This window comes from Bipolaris maydis, assembly GCF_028858645.1.
Source record: "Bipolaris maydis strain C4 unplaced genomic scaffold PSV08scaffold_14, whole genome shotgun sequence".
Taxonomy (NCBI): Eukaryota; Fungi; Ascomycota; class Dothideomycetes; order Pleosporales; family Pleosporaceae; genus Bipolaris; species Bipolaris maydis.
The window spans coordinates 22644-41005 of NW_027093870.1; the positions used below are offsets into that span (position 1 = coordinate 22644).

The window sequence follows — 18362 nt, forward strand, 5'->3', positions numbered from 1 at the left end:
ATTCGAAAACTAACTAGAAAAAAAGAAAAGGACGAGCCTAATCTATTGCACTTTAGACTCTCAACTGCGTCTTATGTAAGTTAGGCTTCAATTTTGTCCATAAGTTGAGGTTAAGGTGGGTAGCCACGGCTTTGACAACTAATCCCTATAAACGTTTCAGTGCATTCTGGTTCTTCATTACGAGTTAAAGATGACTCGTAGATTGTTTTCATAATGGCCTAAGCTGCATTTAAATGAGCTTTAAAGTGAAACGTTATAAGTTAGTTCACTTTGCAAAAAGTTATTAATAACAATATATAGCTTAGTCTAGCGGAACTCAACTAGCGCTTTAATCCCTAAAAGCATCGCGAGCTGTAAGGCTTTGTAGAGCTACTGTAGGTCCTTATAAGAGAAGAAACCTTTGTAGATCCGTCACATCACGAACTGCACTGTATCCTGCTCGGATCCTAGAATAACAGCTCTCGTTTGTGCCGCAGCTCGCAGAGTAATCCTTCTTGGCCGCTTCACGCTCTTTCTTCTCGATCTTTTGGAGTAGAGTAAATAGCTTCTCGACAATCGCATAAACGTCATGGGGCTTGATACATACATTGCAAGCGAGCTGTGATATCGCTATTATGAGTAATAGCGGTGAATAACCCCGTCTACTATAATATAGACTTTAAACTACGCTTTATATAGATTATATATGTAGAACCAATCTTCACGGTTAAATTGCACCTTTAGTTCTGCATAGACTCTTCAGTTATAAGCGAGAAATACAATTTTACGCGGGAGATAACTCTTTTCGTATTATTAGTAGTTACATCAACTACAAGACTTCAAATCTTGCCCAATACTCTTGGCCACCTAGCCACTCTCCGTTCGTGTAAGCATCCATCTCAACATCATTATTCCAAGATTCAGTTTGATCTTCAATGAATTCCAAGTCCCAGCCACTTCTAGGGCCATTCATGCTGTTGTTTTCAGTTCTTGGTGCCTCTAATCGTTTCTGTGTTGCTTCGCGTATCATCGATATCCAAAACCCCATGCCCCATTGTGAGCGTGTAGTCAGCTGATCATGGTATTTCTTCCACAAGAAAGGGAGATGCAAAATCCGCTTATCAAAGCCATTTCCACGCACTCCCTTGAATGAGAAAGTACTAGTGTTGAGTCTTGAATCTCGGTCTATGCATGTATCGAACCTTGCAAGCCATTCACAGTGGCTATCGCTTTGACGCAACGCTATTTCCATCATTTGTACTTCATGGACATATGTTTGGCTCGTATAGGCCTTTTACATTCAGTTCTTATGCCAAGTATGATGATGGATCTGTCTTACATTGCTAGTAAGTCGAATACCACAACTACTGAGAAGATCTTTTGCTGGCGTGCGGGCATCGAAGAAGACCTTTCGTGTAGGCTCTATTTCCAGGATATGTTTCAAACGAACCGCGCTTTCGCTTCTCTCAAGGATTGCTTCCCGGAGACCAGATAGATCGATTACATTCAGGGTTAAGATTGGTTCAACGTATGCGATAAGACTGCATGAGTCTGTGGAAAGGTACAGAGATGGGGGGTTATTTGGAAGCCCAACGATACTCTCTAGGAATGCTCTTAATGTCCCTGCATTTGATACATAATTTACTAATATCTCTTTCGTGGTCAAGGTCATGATTGACAATGGCGGAATGAATTTCTGAAAGCACACGGAATAATGAAATGATGGAAGTATTGACTTCGGAGTCGCAATCCTCTCAGTGGGGTAAATATAGTATGCCCTTACTGAAAATGGGAGGGGCTGGCAGCTTTTCATCCTGCCAGCTTTGTGTCATCATTTCATTGGATGGGGTAAAGTCGATGGTTACACGGCGTTGTTGTAAGGCTAGGAATTCACGTGACTATATGCGCTCGACGTATTTGTGTTGCCCTCACCGGGAGCTAGCTACCGGTGCTTTAATAAATTTAAACAATTCTTAGAGCTTCAAGCAGTAGCTCCCTTAAGCTGCAACAATATATAGCTCTACGAACCGCCAAGTATCAGAATAACATCTTGATCTTCAGGACTTAATTCATACATACTGTAATCTTTCTATAAGCCTCTTGGTGAGAGAGTAACATCTAGACAGACGTAGAAGACGGTGGGGGGCTCATAGGCGGAAAACCAGAGGGAGCGGTGCCGTTCGAGGGCGGACCTCCGAAACCACCGTCAGGGTTCTTGACGCCACCCTCACTAGTATAATAAACAGCTGGAGTGACATTGTATGAGGAAGTTGTGTCAATGCCGAAAGCAATCCATCCAAAAATCCCGTCGGATACATTATCTCCAAGTAAAACATATTCAACCATGGGATCAACCTCCTCAGCTTCCTCGGCAAGGATAAAGTCCTGGGCGTTGGTCGTGAGCTCTTGCGTGTTCGTGGTATATGGCTCTTCGGCCTCGACGAGCGTGATAAGATCCTGATCGAAGAACACCTGGCCAACATGGGTGATATTGCCACCAGCCAGGGTTTTGTTAGCGTTCAAGGAAGCGCCAGCATGAGTCAAGACGTGAATGTGGGTCTAAGTCTGAGTCAGCTTATAGTCAGTGCAAAAAAACGAATTGGTCTTACTGTGCGACCAGTATAGTGTCCAGGAAATACGGTGTCGAAAGTCACAACACCATCATCGTCAGACAGGTTGATACCACGGAGAAAGGTCGCGTCAAGATTAGCCGTATCAGCAGAGTTGCCGTTACCGTTTGCAACGACGCCAGAATATACACCAGTAGAATTACAATGCCATGCCTCGAGATAGACCTTAGGTACAGGTTCACAAGTTTCGATGTCGATAACCTGAATGTCGAGGATCAGTGGCACTCCCTGCTCGTTCTCGGTTATATTCTGGCGAACGAGTTCACCAGAAACCCAGTAGGGACCTTCGGTAACCTCAGGCGTAAGAATGCAGCTGTTATTGCCTGAGAAGAGAAGTGACGGGTCCGTATCAGGGGTGACACCAGTGAGATTGGACTTGTGGTCCTTAGCAAGGACAGTATCAAGATCCCGGACTTGGAGATATGGCTTCACTGGATTATAGGTTAGAATTACTGTTTAGTCTCGAAAATAGTGTGCTAGAAGAAACCTACTAGTACTAATTGACCTTTTCTGGCGTGCCTTCTCAACCAAAGAGCGACGGCGATTTTGCATAGCAACATCATTACCCCTTGCCTTCAGTTGATCTGCGCAATGAGCCAGCGAACGTTTGTGTGTGCTCAGATAGGCACTACGTTCTGCTGCCTCCCGTTTCATCTCAGCCTTACTCTGGCCTGGATGCGCTGCCACAAGCACAGAAAGACTAAGAAGCGTAGAAGCAATAGTAGGGATCTTCATTTTGTTCGAACGGGAAATAGTATGTATAGAGTGAGCAAGAGCGGAGGCAGGACAACCAAATTTACACAATGGAAAACAGGTGAACAAACTAGATGAGCAGTGATGATTAATGTGTATTTCCCAATAGGTTTTATATTCATATCCTACAAAAAGAAGAAGAATCCACTTATCGCTGTTGTTGAAGTACGCGTAATCCCGAGGCCAAGTCTTCCTGAATCAATACTCTAGATAACTTGGCAATCCTTCTTTTTGTCTTGGCGATCCTCTTAACTGACTCAAGAGTTCTCTTTACTGGCTTAGTGTGACGATACACAGTTCCGCTCCACACAAGCCATCACGTGACTAAACAGGTACAGTATAGCGCACGGCAGAATGTGGACCCTAATAACACATACGTGTGATAAATTCTAACTACCGTGCATCTGTGTGGAGTAAGGTCTTTAGGATTTGGTGTACAGACTAGCATATCGTCTATTCTGTTTGTTATAGCACGTTAATTCTAAAACTGTTTATATGTATGTACGTATCATAATTGAATTGTTGAACAGTGATACTTTTAAAAAACGAAGATGCTTGGAAGGAGGGCTTTGAAGCTCCGATGACGCAAACGTGTGTATAGCTGTTGAGGTTTTGAAAGGATGAACGTGCGTCTAGCGCGTAAGGCTTTGATTACGTGAACGCGCGTTCAGCTAGCGAAGCTTCGATGACGTGAACGCGCGTCTGGCCAATAGATAAGGATACCGGAGTATACCCGACACCAGCGAGATTTCTGGTAGCTAGGAGCGATTGTGTTAACTCTTTGATTCACCAATACATTGGCTGTATACACTATCATTCTCCGTGCTCCTTAACGGGTCAATTTAGATCCTCAGTACCATTCGGGTAACATAGCAACCTGTCAAAGGCCATTGCCTGCCAAACTTAGGCAAAATGTGTCTAGCTGTGAAGCTTATACATTTTCCTTGAATGAACGACAGGCTTTCGCTAGTTCTTGTAATTTCTCAAGCAAAGGCCCAATTACTGACTGCCGAGTTGTGGGCGGATGCGAAGGGGACATGTGCAAGCGCCCACCATAATCTTGCTCTTATCTTTTGCGCACTTCTATTAACATATCAATAATGATTTTTTTAAATCTCTTGCGTGAGCTGAGAGCATCCGGAAGGGTTATTGTGTCCAAAACTCCTGTATTGAGGCGCTAATTGGCCTAATGCTATGCCGATTGCGAGTGCTTGTACACGGCCCCGAAGCTCCTCCAATCTGCCTACGTTCATTACTAGTTAGCATGTAACAAGGTAATCACTTGTCTGTCGACTTACAGAATGTCTACCAAGGCAGAACATTACAAACTACATTATCAGCTAGATCTGCGAATGATCCATTGTACTTCGAGACTAAGGCTTCCTACACATTCTTAAATGCTTCCTAATCTCTAACCATATACGACACGGCGAGAATATTTGCTAGATCTTTTCCAACAGTCAAATAATCAGGTTTGAGCCAGCCATAGACCTAGGATGCTAGGGTAAGAACATCGTGACAATTGTATTTATCCCCGTGTCTCATTATGCTAGGAACTAGGTCTGTTGTTAGACTTCGCGGAATGTTACTAAAGTCGTGGTACATCGTCGCACAGATAGTGGTCATTGCATACGGATCATCATCCGGTAAGGGAATCTCCCTTGGAGATGAGGTATTCAAATCTTGACCTTCGCGAAAGTTTGGACCAAGTAGAGCTGCAAAAACCGTTGAATGCCGTTTGAGAAAGAGAGAGTCCACATGTATGCGAAATCGCTTCCCACCTACGACTAAAATCACGTCGCCCCCAGGAGCAAGAACAAGAGAGTTAGTATTCATCCCAGTACTTGTTTTAGTTATCCTATTCTAAAAATATTCTGAATAGAGGTGAGTGTTTGAATGGGGCTGTTATGAGCGCGTCTCCCACAGTAGATTTGTGTTTGTTGGCGGGGCTGACGTATGGTACGGGGTAGTGACGTTTGTGTGAGAACTTCAGAGGACACAGCTTCAGTGCTTGTTGTGCATGGTACCTGCGTGGCAGCGCATAGTAAAAAAAACTCGCTCAGAGCCGCTAGACAGCAGTCTCTGCCCTCTCCAGACATAGCTTGCACGTGATAATCATAGAAAGATCTCGAATGCTGACAGCTCAAAGCAAAGCCACAGGGAAAGAAGCGTTGGCTATTGATGAATAGTGAACTGAGCAAGTTTAATTGAATGTAAGCAAGGCGGGGTTGCTTCTAACTAGCTAACCTCGGCTTCAGGGGTGGCGACGCTGAATAATAGGAAGTGGATGGAGGGCGGATGGCCGTAGATACCCACTAGCAAAAATTCCTCCTACACTGTATCCGCACAAGTCTACGCTGAGCAGATGGTACAGCATACAAGCAGATAGATCATGGGCGGCGAAATGGAAAGCTGAAACTAGAGGAAGAGCAACCTAAGAACTTTCATCGCCGACAGCACAGATAGAATTTACAAGTTGGGTTGGTAGTTTATTAAAAAAAAGATTAGAGGTAATCTATGATTATAGCACAGCTACGCACGCATATGTGCTAGCCCACAAGCCAGCATACGTGCTACCAACCGCTGGATTCCATTTAGCAAAGTTTGCTGTAGTGATTTTGTACTTCGCAGAGATAGTTGCGCAAGTCTCTCCACTTGCAACAAAGTGAAAGATCTTGCAGCTCGTCTTCATACCAGTCCGATACGGTGCAGGCGTGGTAAGGCCGTTTCCAGGCTTTGTTGTGGTGACTGGAGCCTTGGTAGTAGTTGGGTGTGTGTCTGACGATAGAAATGCAAACGTACTGTATCACACGATCAGTGAACCGCTCACGCTGAGGTCTGATATCTAAAAAAAAAAAACTTGCCGTATTGAGCCACAAGCTACCACAGCTTGAGCCAACAGTCGGATTCCAGGAGATGAGCTGAGCCGAAGTGATGCTATTGCTGGAGGAAATTTTGTCACAAGTGTCACCTGATTTTACCATGTAGAAGCTGTCGCAGTTACGGACCATGCCATACTGAATGGAGGGCGAAGTTGCGATACCATTACCAGTTGTGGTCGTCATGGGAGCTACAGAAGTAGGTGTGTGGCCGATGATGCTAATGCATGCGTATGCATTAACCCAGAGCCCGGTACAGTCGGAGCCAGCACTCGGGTTCCAGGAGAGGAACCGGGCAGTGGAGATGCCGTTAAATTTGGCAATGTTCTCACAGCTATTGTCGCTCTTAACATAGTAGAAAGAATCACAGTTAGTAGCGACACTGGGTTGCAGCGGAGATGGTGTGTCGACTCCATTAGAGGGCTTCGTTGTCATAGGCGGGGCGGTAGTCGATGTTGACCGCTTGATGGTGGTAGAGGGAGTTGTGACTACAGGCTTTGAGGAAGAAGACAACGTAGGCTTGACCGAGGTAGAGGCAGCAACGGATGTCGAAGAGGAACTCGACGAGGAAGTAGTTGGAGCAGGCTCGTTCATAGTTTCTACGCAGTAAGAGTTTCCGATGACGAGACCACCACAGTCAGCAGTGATGAAAGGGTTATAGACTCGTGTCAACGATGTTCACGTCAAAGAAAACGAGAGGAAGATGTCTTACCCAGCGACGGAAGTCCTCGAGGGTAATGAAATTTCCTCTAGAAGAGAGCAGTCTTTCTTCGAGGTCAAATCAACCCACCAAGAGCAATACTTGGTGGTGTTTGGATCAAATGAAAGTGAAGGAGACGATCCATCGCGCTCAACAAGGTGAGGTGCTCCTAGAACAAAGGCAGCATTGAGAACTCCGGTGCCCAGCTTCCGCCGACGTAGCTACCACACCAACATTGGTTGCCCTTCTAAACACCCGCAAAACCAAATGCACGGCGTTAGCAGCTGTTCTTGCACTTGGCAATAGTGAGAGACGAGTTGCCGTTGGGGTTCATGTTTTGCTCCAGAATTGGCATGGTGGAGTCTTCCGGGTAGCAGCCTAATGCCGTCCCGGCAGTTGGAGACGGAGCAAGCGTAGCGACACTAGTCGTACTGGAGGAGACCTTGGAAGATGAAGTTGTCGTTGGCGTTGTGGCGTTTAGCTTTGTTTGAGCGATACTATAGATCAACCCATGTGCCATTCAGGATCCATTCAAGAAGCTTCTCCGCGTGGTTGTTCTGGCAAGTCCCTGACTAGCATCAGTCATTCCATCTGTCCCATGTTCATCTGCGGTATTCGCCTATCCTTGCGGCCATTGTGAGGTCTGGGTGAAAGGGCAAATGCTCTCTAGCTTGCACGGGAAGCCTTAACTTGGGGTCGAGATCGTTGTTTTGCGGCTGGAATATCGGCGATGTTTGGGGGGCGGAAAGATGGCAGCCCCAACGGGAAGGTCAAAGCGGCCTGATTGACGGTTAGAGCCGCCACCGCTACTGCAACCATGGGCCCTAAACTAGCCATCGTGGAACCCCTTCCACTACTTGTTCTTGGTCCAGCTAGCATGGAACAACTGCCTCGCAAACGATGAACTCTGCATGTTTGTGAACCTGCCCTGCGCCACCACTACTACACTCATTGCTCGACTGCGCTGGCCGGAGATTGACCCTTGCCGTACTAGTAGTGTCTCCGGCCTCTTTTTGCGGCGGCATGACAGCTTTCCACCCATTTCCGCGACTACCGTACGAGCTCCGGATGCAAATATGGGAAATGACAGTGGAGCCTCGCATAGTGAATGCTGAGCTTACACACCAAACTCCTACCGGCCGAGCGCATTACCTCACCTCGTCGACGCCTGTGCCTGCCGTCTTACAGACCTGCCGGGAAGCACGGAACCATGGCCTGTATCAAAAAGCTTTTTCTGAACTAGCTGTACACGGTCATGGAGCGCAGTAAGCAGCTATCTGTTGTTTTTGAGCTTTGCGCAATGCTAAGCCGTGGTGCAAACGCTTAGGTACGTCTGGGTGGATTTCGTCATCGACACCATCGACATTGGAGAGTCCATGTTTGACAGCTTCAAGCCAGTCGCCCCGTCCATTCAACGCCTAAGGTTCGCACGCGAGATGCAGGCAGAATGGTTTTATTATGACGAGGTTGAAGGCGTCAGGCACTTTGTGAACGCAAGGGAAATTTGGATCGTGCCTCTGGATGGCCTGTCCTCATGTGTCGGAGCCACAGAGGAGCATTACTGGCCATGTGGGCAGGAGAATGTATTCTTCATTGATCCTGACAATCCCCAACGAGTGTTCAGAGGACCCGACGGAGAAGGTGAGATTGATACATTGTATGGGCCGAAGTAAGGGATGAGCAGTTGATCATGCTTGCTTCACTATCTTGTGAGAACAACAACAATTATAAAAATAATAATTATTATTATTATAATAGTAATAGTAATAGTAATAGTAATAGTAATAGTAATAGTAATACGAAAGTTTGACAGATATAATCTTTGCAGTCAGGGTATCAACTGAACTTTGTCATGGATCGCTTCCATTTGGCGTTACATTCTGTAAATACATCGCATAATTTCACCAGGAAAGAAGACTTTCTATTGCATGAAAGAAAGTACGAATTATTGAAAAAGCCCGAATTTTTCATGCTGGAAAGAATTTGCAATCGTGCAAGCCCCTCAAAACACAGCTGCAACAAGGTAAAGAGAGAAAAGAAAACCGTCACAGATCCGAGCTGACGACTACCGCATCTCAAGTCCTCCTTCCACGTTTCTTTGGTCGATCCTCCATGTACTTATAAGATCTGAAGACTTGAAAATGCTTTTTTGCACTCTTAGAATCCGGAGTAGAACTATGACAGAAACTGTTTGCGAATGCTCTGATACGGGCGCCGACATCGTTATCCCCTTTGACCCTGGCCTCGTTTGCTGTCTTCGCCCAATCTATTGTCTGCTTTGTCTCTCCAGTCGCCTTGTTGATACCGAGATCCTTTACTACAATGTTGTTCACGTTCGAGTCTTTGGCAGCGGGGACAAGATGAATCCCATGATCGCCAGCCCATACTTGTTCATCTCATCGCGTGCGCCATCGAAGTCGTCGAAAAGATGCCTGTTTGTAGCATCCGTTTGTTGCCGGAAGAGGAACATGTTGCAAGGACTGCACATGTGCTACCTGTCTCGAGAATTGCATCAAGGGATCCAATTGCAAGGGCGGCCAGGGCGAGTATTCCATGGACAAGTGTCCTAGGATCGAATTTCAGAAAGGCACGCTCGATAGTGACTATATCCCTAACGCTACTTTCACCTTGAAGGATGAGAATAGTTTTTACAACAATCTCTCCGAGACCTGGGGCATCGACAAAGAGTGGATCACGATGGGCAAGCGCTTGATGCTCATCAATAACGGCTGCCAGTACGCCGGCGAAAACGCTCAGAACTGCATCCAGTGGAACAACAACTACTTCAAGAACTACCCCATGATGAACGGAGACAAAGTTAATACCTACAACCCTAAGGACATCGTCGGTGATTCATACCTGAAGGCCCAGGATATGCTGTACCGCTTCCAAGAAATGTCAATTGCAGGTATCTGGGACGAGCAAATTACCGAATCCGACCTTGTCGACTCGATTTCGCTACCAGCCTTTTCTACCCAGGAAGCCATTTCAGCCATGGAGAAGATTGTACAAAAGGCAGAGCGGGAAGAGATTATCCTCAACTTCATCATGGGTCTCCTGTTCTTCATTCCCTTTGTTGGCGAAGCTGCAGCTGGGCTCACTGCCGTCCGAACCATTGCCAGGCTTATCGGCACAGTAGGAGACGCTGCATTCACCATTTATGGCGTATCCCAGGACCCAGAAAACGCCTTCATGACTGTCTTTAGCACTCTTGCTGGTGCGGGAGTCGGACGGGGTGGGTTCAGGAGTGCGGCAAAATCGAGGCGAGGGATGAAAAAGGAAGACAACGATCGTCTGGGACCAGTGAAGGGCAAGCTTAATACTGTGGAGGACTAGAGAGGAGGCATGGGCTCAATCTAGTCGAGGTGGTGCTTCGAGTCGAGGCGACGACTTGGGGCGATAAGGATTTAGTGCTGCTCAACGCTATATGGGGCACTTTTCCTTACTAATAGATTTTCTTCGTTAATTCATGTGCATTTCTTCAGCTTTCTAGGCCTGTAAACTGATTATACTTTGGTCATTCACCTCGGATTGTCATGAAAGCTAGTGTATTTGGAAGATTTCTTGAAGATTTCTAAGCTATCATCATTTTCAAAAAAAGCCTCGAAGTGTAAAGGCACGACCTCACATTCTATTACTATTTCGATAGTTTCTACCGACTTCTACTAAACTACTCCAGATCTACTTCAACCCTGGGTCCAGTATACGTCTTCTTACCGCTTATGAAGTACCATAGAACAGCTAGAAATACAGTTCCACCAAATGTGAGAGAACTGAAGTTCATAGACTGTACGGTGACTGTAGCGGTACCTGGCCAGAAGGAGAAAAACCACATGACGAACAGATAGACGCAAGCAAAAAGATTGTTGGCTATTCCAAATACTCCGGGAACTTTCCAAGGTCCCCATTGTAGGGTTTCTGGGCCGACCATCACAGTGCGATCACTGTAGGGTCTAATACCCTGAATCCGCCGCCAAAGAAGCAAGGCGCAAGCCATAAAGTAGGAGGCATAAAGACCACCGATACTAAGATTGACAACGTTGCTGAAAGCGACGAATGAGCCAAGCGCGATGGTAGATAGCAGCAAGGAGATAGTAGCCGTTATTCCGATCGTTACAACAGGGATTCGAGTTCGAGGGTGAAGCTTCGTCCCATGTTAGCGCCCAGATATGCGACCTGTAGAGGAGTATTTACCTTCGTTACTTGAGCTGAGAAAGGCACAGCATTGTCCCTTGCGAAAGACCACAACTGTCGAGAAGTGGCGGCCATGAGGCCAACCAAGCAGCAAACGCCGAGAATCCACATGATCAGAGCCATGGTCGCTGCTCCAGCAGGTGATCCTGTGCTCTTCAGGAACACATACAGGTAGGCATATCCGAGTGTTGCAGATTCTTTTAGAACCTCGTCTAGATTCCCGAGACAGAACAGATATGCAACGACCATTGCGAATCCCAGAGCGCCATTCAGCAGTACACTAAATTGGATAACTCGCGGAATCACCCTTGTTGCGTTCTTGACCTCTTCCGCTATCTGTGTAAATTGTGCTTAGTAAATACGCCGAACCTCAGCTGGATGAGTGCTTACGTGAACACATGAGTCGACCCCTGGGTGCGTTAGCTCACATATCACCTTGTACCATGTTCAGACATTGATTACTCACCAACAAGGGCGAAAATGGATGATGGCAGACCAACCATGAAAGATAGCGTCTGAGTTGACCTTTTGAAATGAAGGCACTACATTAGTTCATGAACCACAAGTGTCATCCAAGCGAGATACTTACCAGCCTCCAGAATTGACAAAAGTAGTCAAGATCGAAGCGTCGCTGTGATTTCCAAGATACACCATAGGAATCAAGATGGCGAAAAATCCCAATATGTGGAGAACTAGGATCAACCCTTCGAAATGGGCCAACGTCTTGCTACCGACGGTGTTGATTATCACTGCAAAGGCAAGCAATGCCCATCCGATCAACATTGCTTGGTAGGGCTTTGGAATGTATTCGGGCTTGACTAGCAAGATTGTACTCTGTAGGATAGCTCCGCCCAAGTATGCCGACGAGGCAGTCGTAGCCTGCCAACCGATCAATGACACCCATCCAGTGATGAAGCTCATGAATTTACTCCATGACCTCGGTGCCAACAATGCGACCCAGCTGTAGATGCGTTAGTGAATTATGACAATTCGAGTGTCGATAGGGACGCTCACTGATACTGACCACCGGCGGTAGGTGCCATGGACGACAACTCAGATAGGACTGTATAGATTGAGATGGAGCCGATCCATATCAGGATATAGCCCCAGAAGACACCTGCGGGGCCGCCATTCAACAAACTTGGGGTAGAGACTCTGGCATGTGGTAAGCAAGCTGCGTTAAAATGAAATTGTAGCCTCTTCGTGGACTCACTGAAGGATTCCCTCCCAGGTGGACAAGACGGTGCAAGAGAATCCAAGGATTTGCATGAACCCAAAATTGCGCTTCAACACCGGTTTCTTGCCCAATCGCATTAGATCCCGCTCATCTTGAGTGAATACCTCATCGCTTGAAGCGACTACCCCCGACTTGATGCGATTTTCGAGTTCCATGGCGGTGGCTTGGTCGTGGACGGAAAAAGATATTTGTCGAGATTTCCCTGGAAAGCCCCAAGAGAAATGGCGGTTTATGTATAAACTCTATGCAGGCAGTGCGGCGATCCAGCGGGCTTCTTCCGTTGCCTTTAGGCGAGTTAGTCCCAGTTTACCCTGGTGTTCACTAAGCGCATTCAGCAAAGTCAGCAAAATCAGCAAAATCAGGTCACCACTGCTGTCACACACGGGATGCAGCAAAGCGGGGCTCCTTGTATCTTTGGAAACGCATTGCTTGGGCGAACGCCGTCTACAAAGCTTAGCATGTAGCTTAAGTAGCGCACTGTTCCGCACACCTAACCCAGAACACGACATGAACTTACACGATCCATTCCCTATGAAAGAAACTGAACCATTGCGCCTGTCTCCCCTGCACTCAGGGTAGGACGGAAATTTATTGCGCCGTTGAATTCGAGTGCGACCACTCGGCGGTTTGTCGATTATTACTCAATTGGAAAGTACTCCCCTGCAGTGCTCCGAACTCTATGCATCGGTTGGAAAAAGCCGCGCGAGCCCGCCATCCTGGTTGCAATCGTCGATGCGAACTCAATCTTTTGATTAACCGTCATGTTGTCACGCTTGAGTCAGATCTGATGTGCAATATCGTATTTCTGAAACTAACGTTCGATCTTAGTGTTAACAATGCGCACATAGATCGCATTAGTAGTTGTTTGTCGCCGACAAAGGCTCTGCGCGCTCGAACAAAAGGTAAAAGACGGTATGCAGCATAGAGCAGGGATTGTGAAATGGAAAGCCACACATGCATGCCGCGTACGCAGGTGTTATCGCGGCGAAAATGTCACGGCGTAATTAGACGCAGACGGATACGAACAGGGCTACGGAAAATGGCAGTCCCCTGCCATCCGCCGAAAGATGCCCCATGCACAGTCGAGACCTGTTGAAATGGCATGTGTCGGTAGTATAATGCAGTCTGACAAACAGCCACAAGCGCATGTCGCATGCAATTAGGCGGTTCTAGGATTTTTTAAATGTATCAGTCTTTAACATGGATTGTTCAGCCTAGGGGAGCTAAGTTTCTTATGTAGAGCAAAGTCCTATGAAAACTAGTCTTCGCATTTTGACAACATAACCCACAATAGTCAGGGAAAAAAGCAAATATTGTCTCCATGGACGTCGACAAGACGCCTGCATTTCGCGATGGCCATGCGGCGCCGCTGATACAAGTCCTGGCATGGTTGTTCATTTCCTTTTCAGCACTGTCTGTATTGTCACACTTTGCTACGAAGAAGGCCATGTCAAGACCATTCACAAAAGCCGATGGGATATTGTCAACCGCGCTTGTAAGTAACTGAGCAAGGCTTCAGACGATGTGCATCCTTGGCTTACGTGTTTTAAGATTCTAGACATAGGGCAGGCTATCACATTTCTGAGTCCTGCTGGTCAAGCGATTGGAAATTCGCAGTCTGATTATCCAAAAAATACAATCATGCAGGCTTGGAAGGTAAGGCAGTTTTCAGGTTAACTGAGCGCAGTGCTAAGTATTGCAGGCCATGTACATTGGAGATATACTCTTTGTATCCACACTCGTTGCTGCAAAGCTTTCGCTATTGGTTCCTTTTACGACAGTGACACCCGTTGTCAAGCACCGCGTGATGATGTACACAACAAGTGCAGTCACTGTTGTGTGGGGTATAACCGCGGTCTTTCTGATTGCTTTCCAGTGTCCATCGCCGCAAAGATGGGACATTGAAAACCCGCAATGTATGGACTTTGTAAGACTCCCTCCAAGACGAGATTTTGTCCTAGATAGCTGACATGAAACAGCGCAGCATACGAACATTCAACGCCGTGATGAACATAGTCACCGATTTGGCACTGGTCACAGTACCTACGTTGATGGTGATACCACTGCAAGTTGGATCCGACAGAAAGCTCACTCTTCTAGTTGGATTCTGGTGTCGTTTGATGTATGTATACCTGAGCTGATAGGAAAATTGGGGCGCAATCACTGACAGACGAAACAGTGTCGTGGGAGCATCGGCTGTTCAAATATTTTTCATCTCGAACCTCTCTTTGCAGGACAGTAACCTGCTCAATACAATTTGGCCGATAGTTGTTAGTGGACAGGTTGTCAAAGTCACCAGCATCATGACGTCGACGATACCATTCCTCAAGCCATTTCTTGTTAGTCTCGAGTCGTCCTTGACTCTCAACCCGAGCAGCGTAATTCACACGACAACACTGGGCTACAAAACGACAGGGAGCACAGGCCGCCACCCATCGAGTTACATCAAGATTGGGACTCCAAACAGCCAAGGCACAAGAAGCAACAAACTCAACAACATTTGGGTCAGTGCAGATTTTGAAGTCAAGGGAGAGCCTAGTATGGAATTATCCGAGCGGAGAGGGAATTGAAGAGTTAATGGACACGGAGGCTCTAAGCTCGGCAAAATAGCGTGCACTAGTTGCACCTGTCTTTGGTATGTATTAATGATATGTATGTAGTCACCCACAAACACACACTCGCAATGAAGACCAAAATCGAAATTCCAGCGTACTAGGTTCATGAATAGCGCGTCAGCACATTTTGATGACTGCCGACTTAACGCATGGACAGCATGTAGCGCGAGACATGGGTTAAAGTGGCGTGAGAGCGAGATGCTGGGCGGGCGACCAATATCTCTGCCGCGCCGGGAGGAGCCAGGGACCCTGCAGTTGACTGATATGGGTCCATGTGCTGATTGGTCACTAACCCGCAGTAGGACTAGTCGGCCGCCGAGCCGTCGGCTAAAGACGGAGCGTACTTTATCCCCTGCGCCCCCTAACCCATCCTCTTGGTAGCCCCGTCTTCTCCTCTCCCTGTCACCCCACTCGGCCGCTCCGCCTCGAATTTCATCCAAACGCGCTCGAGCCGCTCGGCCTTCATCTGTCGGTCGTATCCTTCTTTACCTTGAATTCGATTGCCCAATCAACAATACTAAGCGATGCCACACTCCCCATCTCCCACGCAATCCATATCTTCTGCGCCACACATGTTCGCAACACTTGGCCGGCGACGCTGGGCACAAGATCTCGCCTATCGTATTTCACATGGTTTACTCCTTCTCGAAGATTGCGCACAAACGTTACGCGATACACGCTGCGGTACACTACCGTGGGCCAGTTCGCCTATACCCTTGTACCATGGCAGGCGTCATGGCGTGACGGTCGTCTTGCATACCTTGTCCAAATGCTCAGGCTCAGATGCGTTGCCCAAATCCAGCCCGTGCGTCAATACCTTGAGGCGCGTATCGTGTTTTGTAGGTACATGCCGTGACAACCTACCCATTCACCATCATTTCCCAACAAAGTACGATGTTTTGACAGTCGAACAACTCCGAGCGTGAGCTGTCGCACTTGCTAAGCGAGACTTGTCTACGCTCAGCATGTGACATACTATTCAACCGATGGCGTGATTATAATAGCATTACTACAGTTGCTGGAGCCTCGTATCAATATCGCATCGACCTCCACGTCGAGCTTTTTAGTCACTTGGTTCGACTGGGTGTTGGAAACAGGCATCTGTGGGGCACTAGTCTACACATCCATCAACAAGGCAAAACACCATGTTCCTACATTAACGACACTAGCGGTCAAGTGCTTTCTTTAGACTGCTCATCTCGCGACTCAAACTGGTAATCTATGGATATTTTGCCTGTCGTATTTCTCTTGTCACAATACTGTGCCGAATGAACCCAATCCGGATTAGAATTGCTTGTGTTAAAACGTCTTTGTAAGCTTCCTCCATCCTGTATTCAACAAGACAATGCAGCATCTACCATCTTTCAACAGTAGTGTACAAACCATTTGCCACCGATACTTCATCAATCTGAAGCCATCTTGTAAACCCATTGCTGGTCGTTCGTTTCATAAGACATAACCGGTCCGCCAAAACTAGCAAGAGCGCAAAGTAATCTGTCAAAGACGACCATGTACTTGATCTAGCTCCAGTAAGGCACGGACAACCTCTTAGTTCCAGAGCTAGGTTTGGCATGTGGGCGGCACAGTAACACGGTGACTGTTTGAGTGAAGGCAAAAATAACTTGAGCATCATTGACAGTGCTCTGTAGCGATTTGCTCGGAGCTGACCTCACCATCCCGCCTTAGTGTCGGACACAATCAGAGTAGTTCAGTGATAAGACAGAACGATTATTTTAACAGCCGAGTTCCGCTAGTCAGCACCTTGCCGGCAATCCTCCTCGCCAATAAAATAGAACTTACTACAGTCGGTTATCATGCAATCCTAGATTAGAGACGGGGTGTTTTGAAATTAGAGGCGAGCTCAAGAGAACTCTAATCAGCAATACTAGAGTGCAAATTAACTATTGTTTTATATACAGCTCAAGGATTTCCGTGAATAAAAGGGGTTTATTTCAAGTAGTAGCTATCAACAGCTTAGCAATTCTTATACTCTCTATCATACAATCTATGTTTGCATATGATATCCAGTCTAGTCACCTAATTATATCAAGAAGTTAATAAGAAGTGAGCTATAATTCTTACCACTGCAATTATTTCTTTTGGTGATTAAAATGACAGAGTAATGCTGACCGTCAGCGTCCACGTTATACACTTTCCTCCGGCCCTTCTCTTCTTCTGCTTATTCTTAGTCAGCACTATGTATAGTTATTAGTTAACCCCTCTGATTACCAAAGAAACTTGGCAGTAACTAACACGAATTGTAGGATCTATTTGTATCTACATTCATTATGCTTATTTGGTATGTGGCTTGTGAAAATAGCTTAACAGTTGCTTACTTATAATTGTGTCGCTGTATAAAACATAGCTGTTAGTATTGTCGTTATCGCCGCCGCCGCCTACGGTTTTATTATGAGCCCGAACGCCCGAAGGTGGGGGAGGGTATATATCGCTAGTAGTAACTGCTAACGCTAGGGTAGCTGCTATACTAGCTGTAGCTATCGCGATAGCTTTTTAGTAGTTGGTTTTTAATATATAGTACTAGCAAAAACGCAGCCAACCGCTGCCCCCCTTGCTACTAATTAAAATCGCGTTTTAACCTTTCCTAATAGAGTATCCGACATAGGTAAGATAAGCACTAGACATAGCCTTTTTTACTAGAGTAATACTAATAAAACGCTGTAAGGGCTGATACTTAAAAAACGCGTTTGACCGAACACGATAGCGTCTTTGGCTGCGGTTCAAAAACGCAGCCCAAATCGGGCTTACTAGTATACCGCAACCGCAAAACGCAACCGCGCAACCGAACAGGCCCTAAAGTTAGACAGTGGCTACGCTAGTCTACAATGGGGGAATGGCATAGCATGAGAGCGGATACTGAGGATAGAAAGGTCAAGAAAGTAAATTATATTTTGCCGTACCATAAATCTACTATGTCGCAAGGGCTAACAGTGACTTCGGCGTCATTAAGTAGCTTGCCAATCGTAAGTTTAGATTTCAGGGTTCTTTCTTTTCCATACTGGCTATAGTTGTACTTCTTCGCACTGCAGCGTGAGACTGAATTGAGCTAGGGGTTAAGAGGATATAGCTGTTCAACTAGACTAAATCTAGTAACAGGCTCTTTATAGAGAGTTCTAGAGACAATAGCGTAACTTTTGAATAGAGTTTTTGCTGGACTGAATTCTTCTAAATATGTCATCTCGCTAACCCTATGTGGGAGCTTGAGGTTGAGGATGAGGCTAAAGGTAGGTATTATGAGCTGATACTTGGCATGGTACGTCATATTGGTGTTAGCAGAAACCTATAAATCTGATTCATGCATGCGACTTCCATACCGAATTAAAAAAAAACAGCATCAGGCTCTCATATAATTGATGT

General features: G+C 46.4%; 8 protein-coding genes across 8 annotated transcripts; 3 read left to right on the forward strand and 5 right to left on the reverse strand.

The window, feature by feature from the left end:
- Positions 1–808: 808 nt before the first annotated feature.
- PSV08DRAFT_373819 (uncharacterized protein) lies at positions 809–1651 on the reverse strand (the record flags this gene model as incomplete). Its single annotated transcript, XM_014224939.1, has 2 exons — positions 809–1270; positions 1388–1651. 2 exons carry the CDS (start codon positions 1649–1651, stop codon positions 809–811), a joined length of 726 nt encoding a protein of 241 aa, XP_014080414.1.
- A 446-nt stretch (positions 1652–2097) lies between these two features.
- On the reverse strand, positions 2098–3344 carry PSV08DRAFT_250881 (Intradiol ring-cleavage dioxygenase; the record flags this gene model as incomplete). Its single annotated transcript, XM_066092428.1, has 3 exons — positions 2098–2538; positions 2589–3040; positions 3101–3344. The coding sequence occupies 3 exons, from the start codon at positions 3342–3344 to the stop codon at positions 2098–2100; spliced, it is 1137 nt and encodes a 378-aa protein (XP_065948168.1).
- Positions 3345–5840: 2496 nt separating this feature from the next.
- PSV08DRAFT_365184 (uncharacterized protein) lies at positions 5841–6835 on the reverse strand (the record flags this gene model as incomplete). Its single annotated transcript, XM_014224942.2, has 2 exons — positions 5841–6163; positions 6240–6835. The coding sequence occupies 2 exons, from the start codon at positions 6833–6835 to the stop codon at positions 5884–5886; spliced, it is 876 nt and encodes a 291-aa protein (XP_014080417.1). The 3' UTR covers positions 5841–5883.
- PSV08DRAFT_327309 (uncharacterized protein) lies at positions 6807–7496 on the reverse strand. Its single transcript, XM_014224943.1, has one exon. It carries the CDS (start codon positions 7459–7461, stop codon positions 7219–7221), a length of 243 nt encoding a protein of 80 aa, XP_014080418.1. The 5' UTR covers positions 7462–7496; the 3' UTR covers positions 6807–7218.
- A 468-nt stretch (positions 7497–7964) lies between these two features.
- PSV08DRAFT_365185 (uncharacterized protein) lies at positions 7965–8614 on the forward strand (the record flags this gene model as incomplete). Its single annotated transcript, XM_014224944.1, has 2 exons — positions 7965–8206; positions 8269–8614. 2 exons carry the CDS (start codon positions 7965–7967, stop codon positions 8612–8614), a joined length of 588 nt encoding a protein of 195 aa, XP_014080419.1.
- An 880-nt stretch (positions 8615–9494) lies between these two features.
- Positions 9495–10277, forward strand: PSV08DRAFT_355318 (uncharacterized protein; the record flags this gene model as incomplete). The annotated part of the gene is made up of 1 exon (XM_014224945.1): positions 9495–10277. The coding sequence occupies one exon, from the start codon at positions 9495–9497 to the stop codon at positions 10275–10277; it is 783 nt and encodes a 260-aa protein (XP_014080420.1).
- A 220-nt stretch (positions 10278–10497) lies between these two features.
- Positions 10498–12527, reverse strand: PSV08DRAFT_229333 (amino acid/polyamine transporter I; the record flags this gene model as incomplete). Its single annotated transcript, XM_066092249.1, has 7 exons — positions 10498–11085; positions 11136–11471; positions 11526–11545; positions 11602–11660; positions 11725–12096; positions 12150–12290; positions 12349–12527. 7 exons carry the CDS (start codon positions 12525–12527, stop codon positions 10612–10614), a joined length of 1581 nt encoding a protein of 526 aa, XP_065948169.1. The 3' UTR covers positions 10498–10611.
- Positions 12528–13300: 773 nt separating this feature from the next.
- PSV08DRAFT_404607 (uncharacterized protein) lies at positions 13301–15069 on the forward strand. The gene is made up of 5 exons (XM_014224947.1): positions 13301–13867; positions 13924–14028; positions 14075–14299; positions 14352–14494; positions 14552–15069. Exons 1-5 carry the CDS (start codon positions 13694–13696, stop codon positions 14940–14942), a joined length of 1038 nt encoding a protein of 345 aa, XP_014080422.1. The 5' UTR covers positions 13301–13693; the 3' UTR covers positions 14943–15069.
- Positions 15070–18362: the final 3293 nt, after the last annotated feature.

Excerpts from the sequence above, each read along its gene's own strand:
- PSV08DRAFT_404607 (XM_014224947.1), top strand. The coding sequence starts at position 13,694 with ATGGACGTCGACAAGACGCCTGCATTTCGCGATGGCCATGCGGCGCCG. Across the intron at positions 14,029-14,074 it reads CAATCATGCAGGCTTGGAAG|GCCATGTACATTGGAGATAT; the intron begins GTAAGGCAGTTT and ends TAAGTATTGCAG. Across the intron at positions 14,495-14,551 it reads GGATTCTGGTGTCGTTTGAT|TGTCGTGGGAGCATCGGCTG; the intron begins GTATGTATACCT and ends CAGACGAAACAG.
- PSV08DRAFT_327309 (XM_014224943.1), bottom strand. The coding sequence starts at position 7,461 with ATGGCACATGGGTTGATCTATAGTATCGCTCAAACAAAGCTAAACGCC.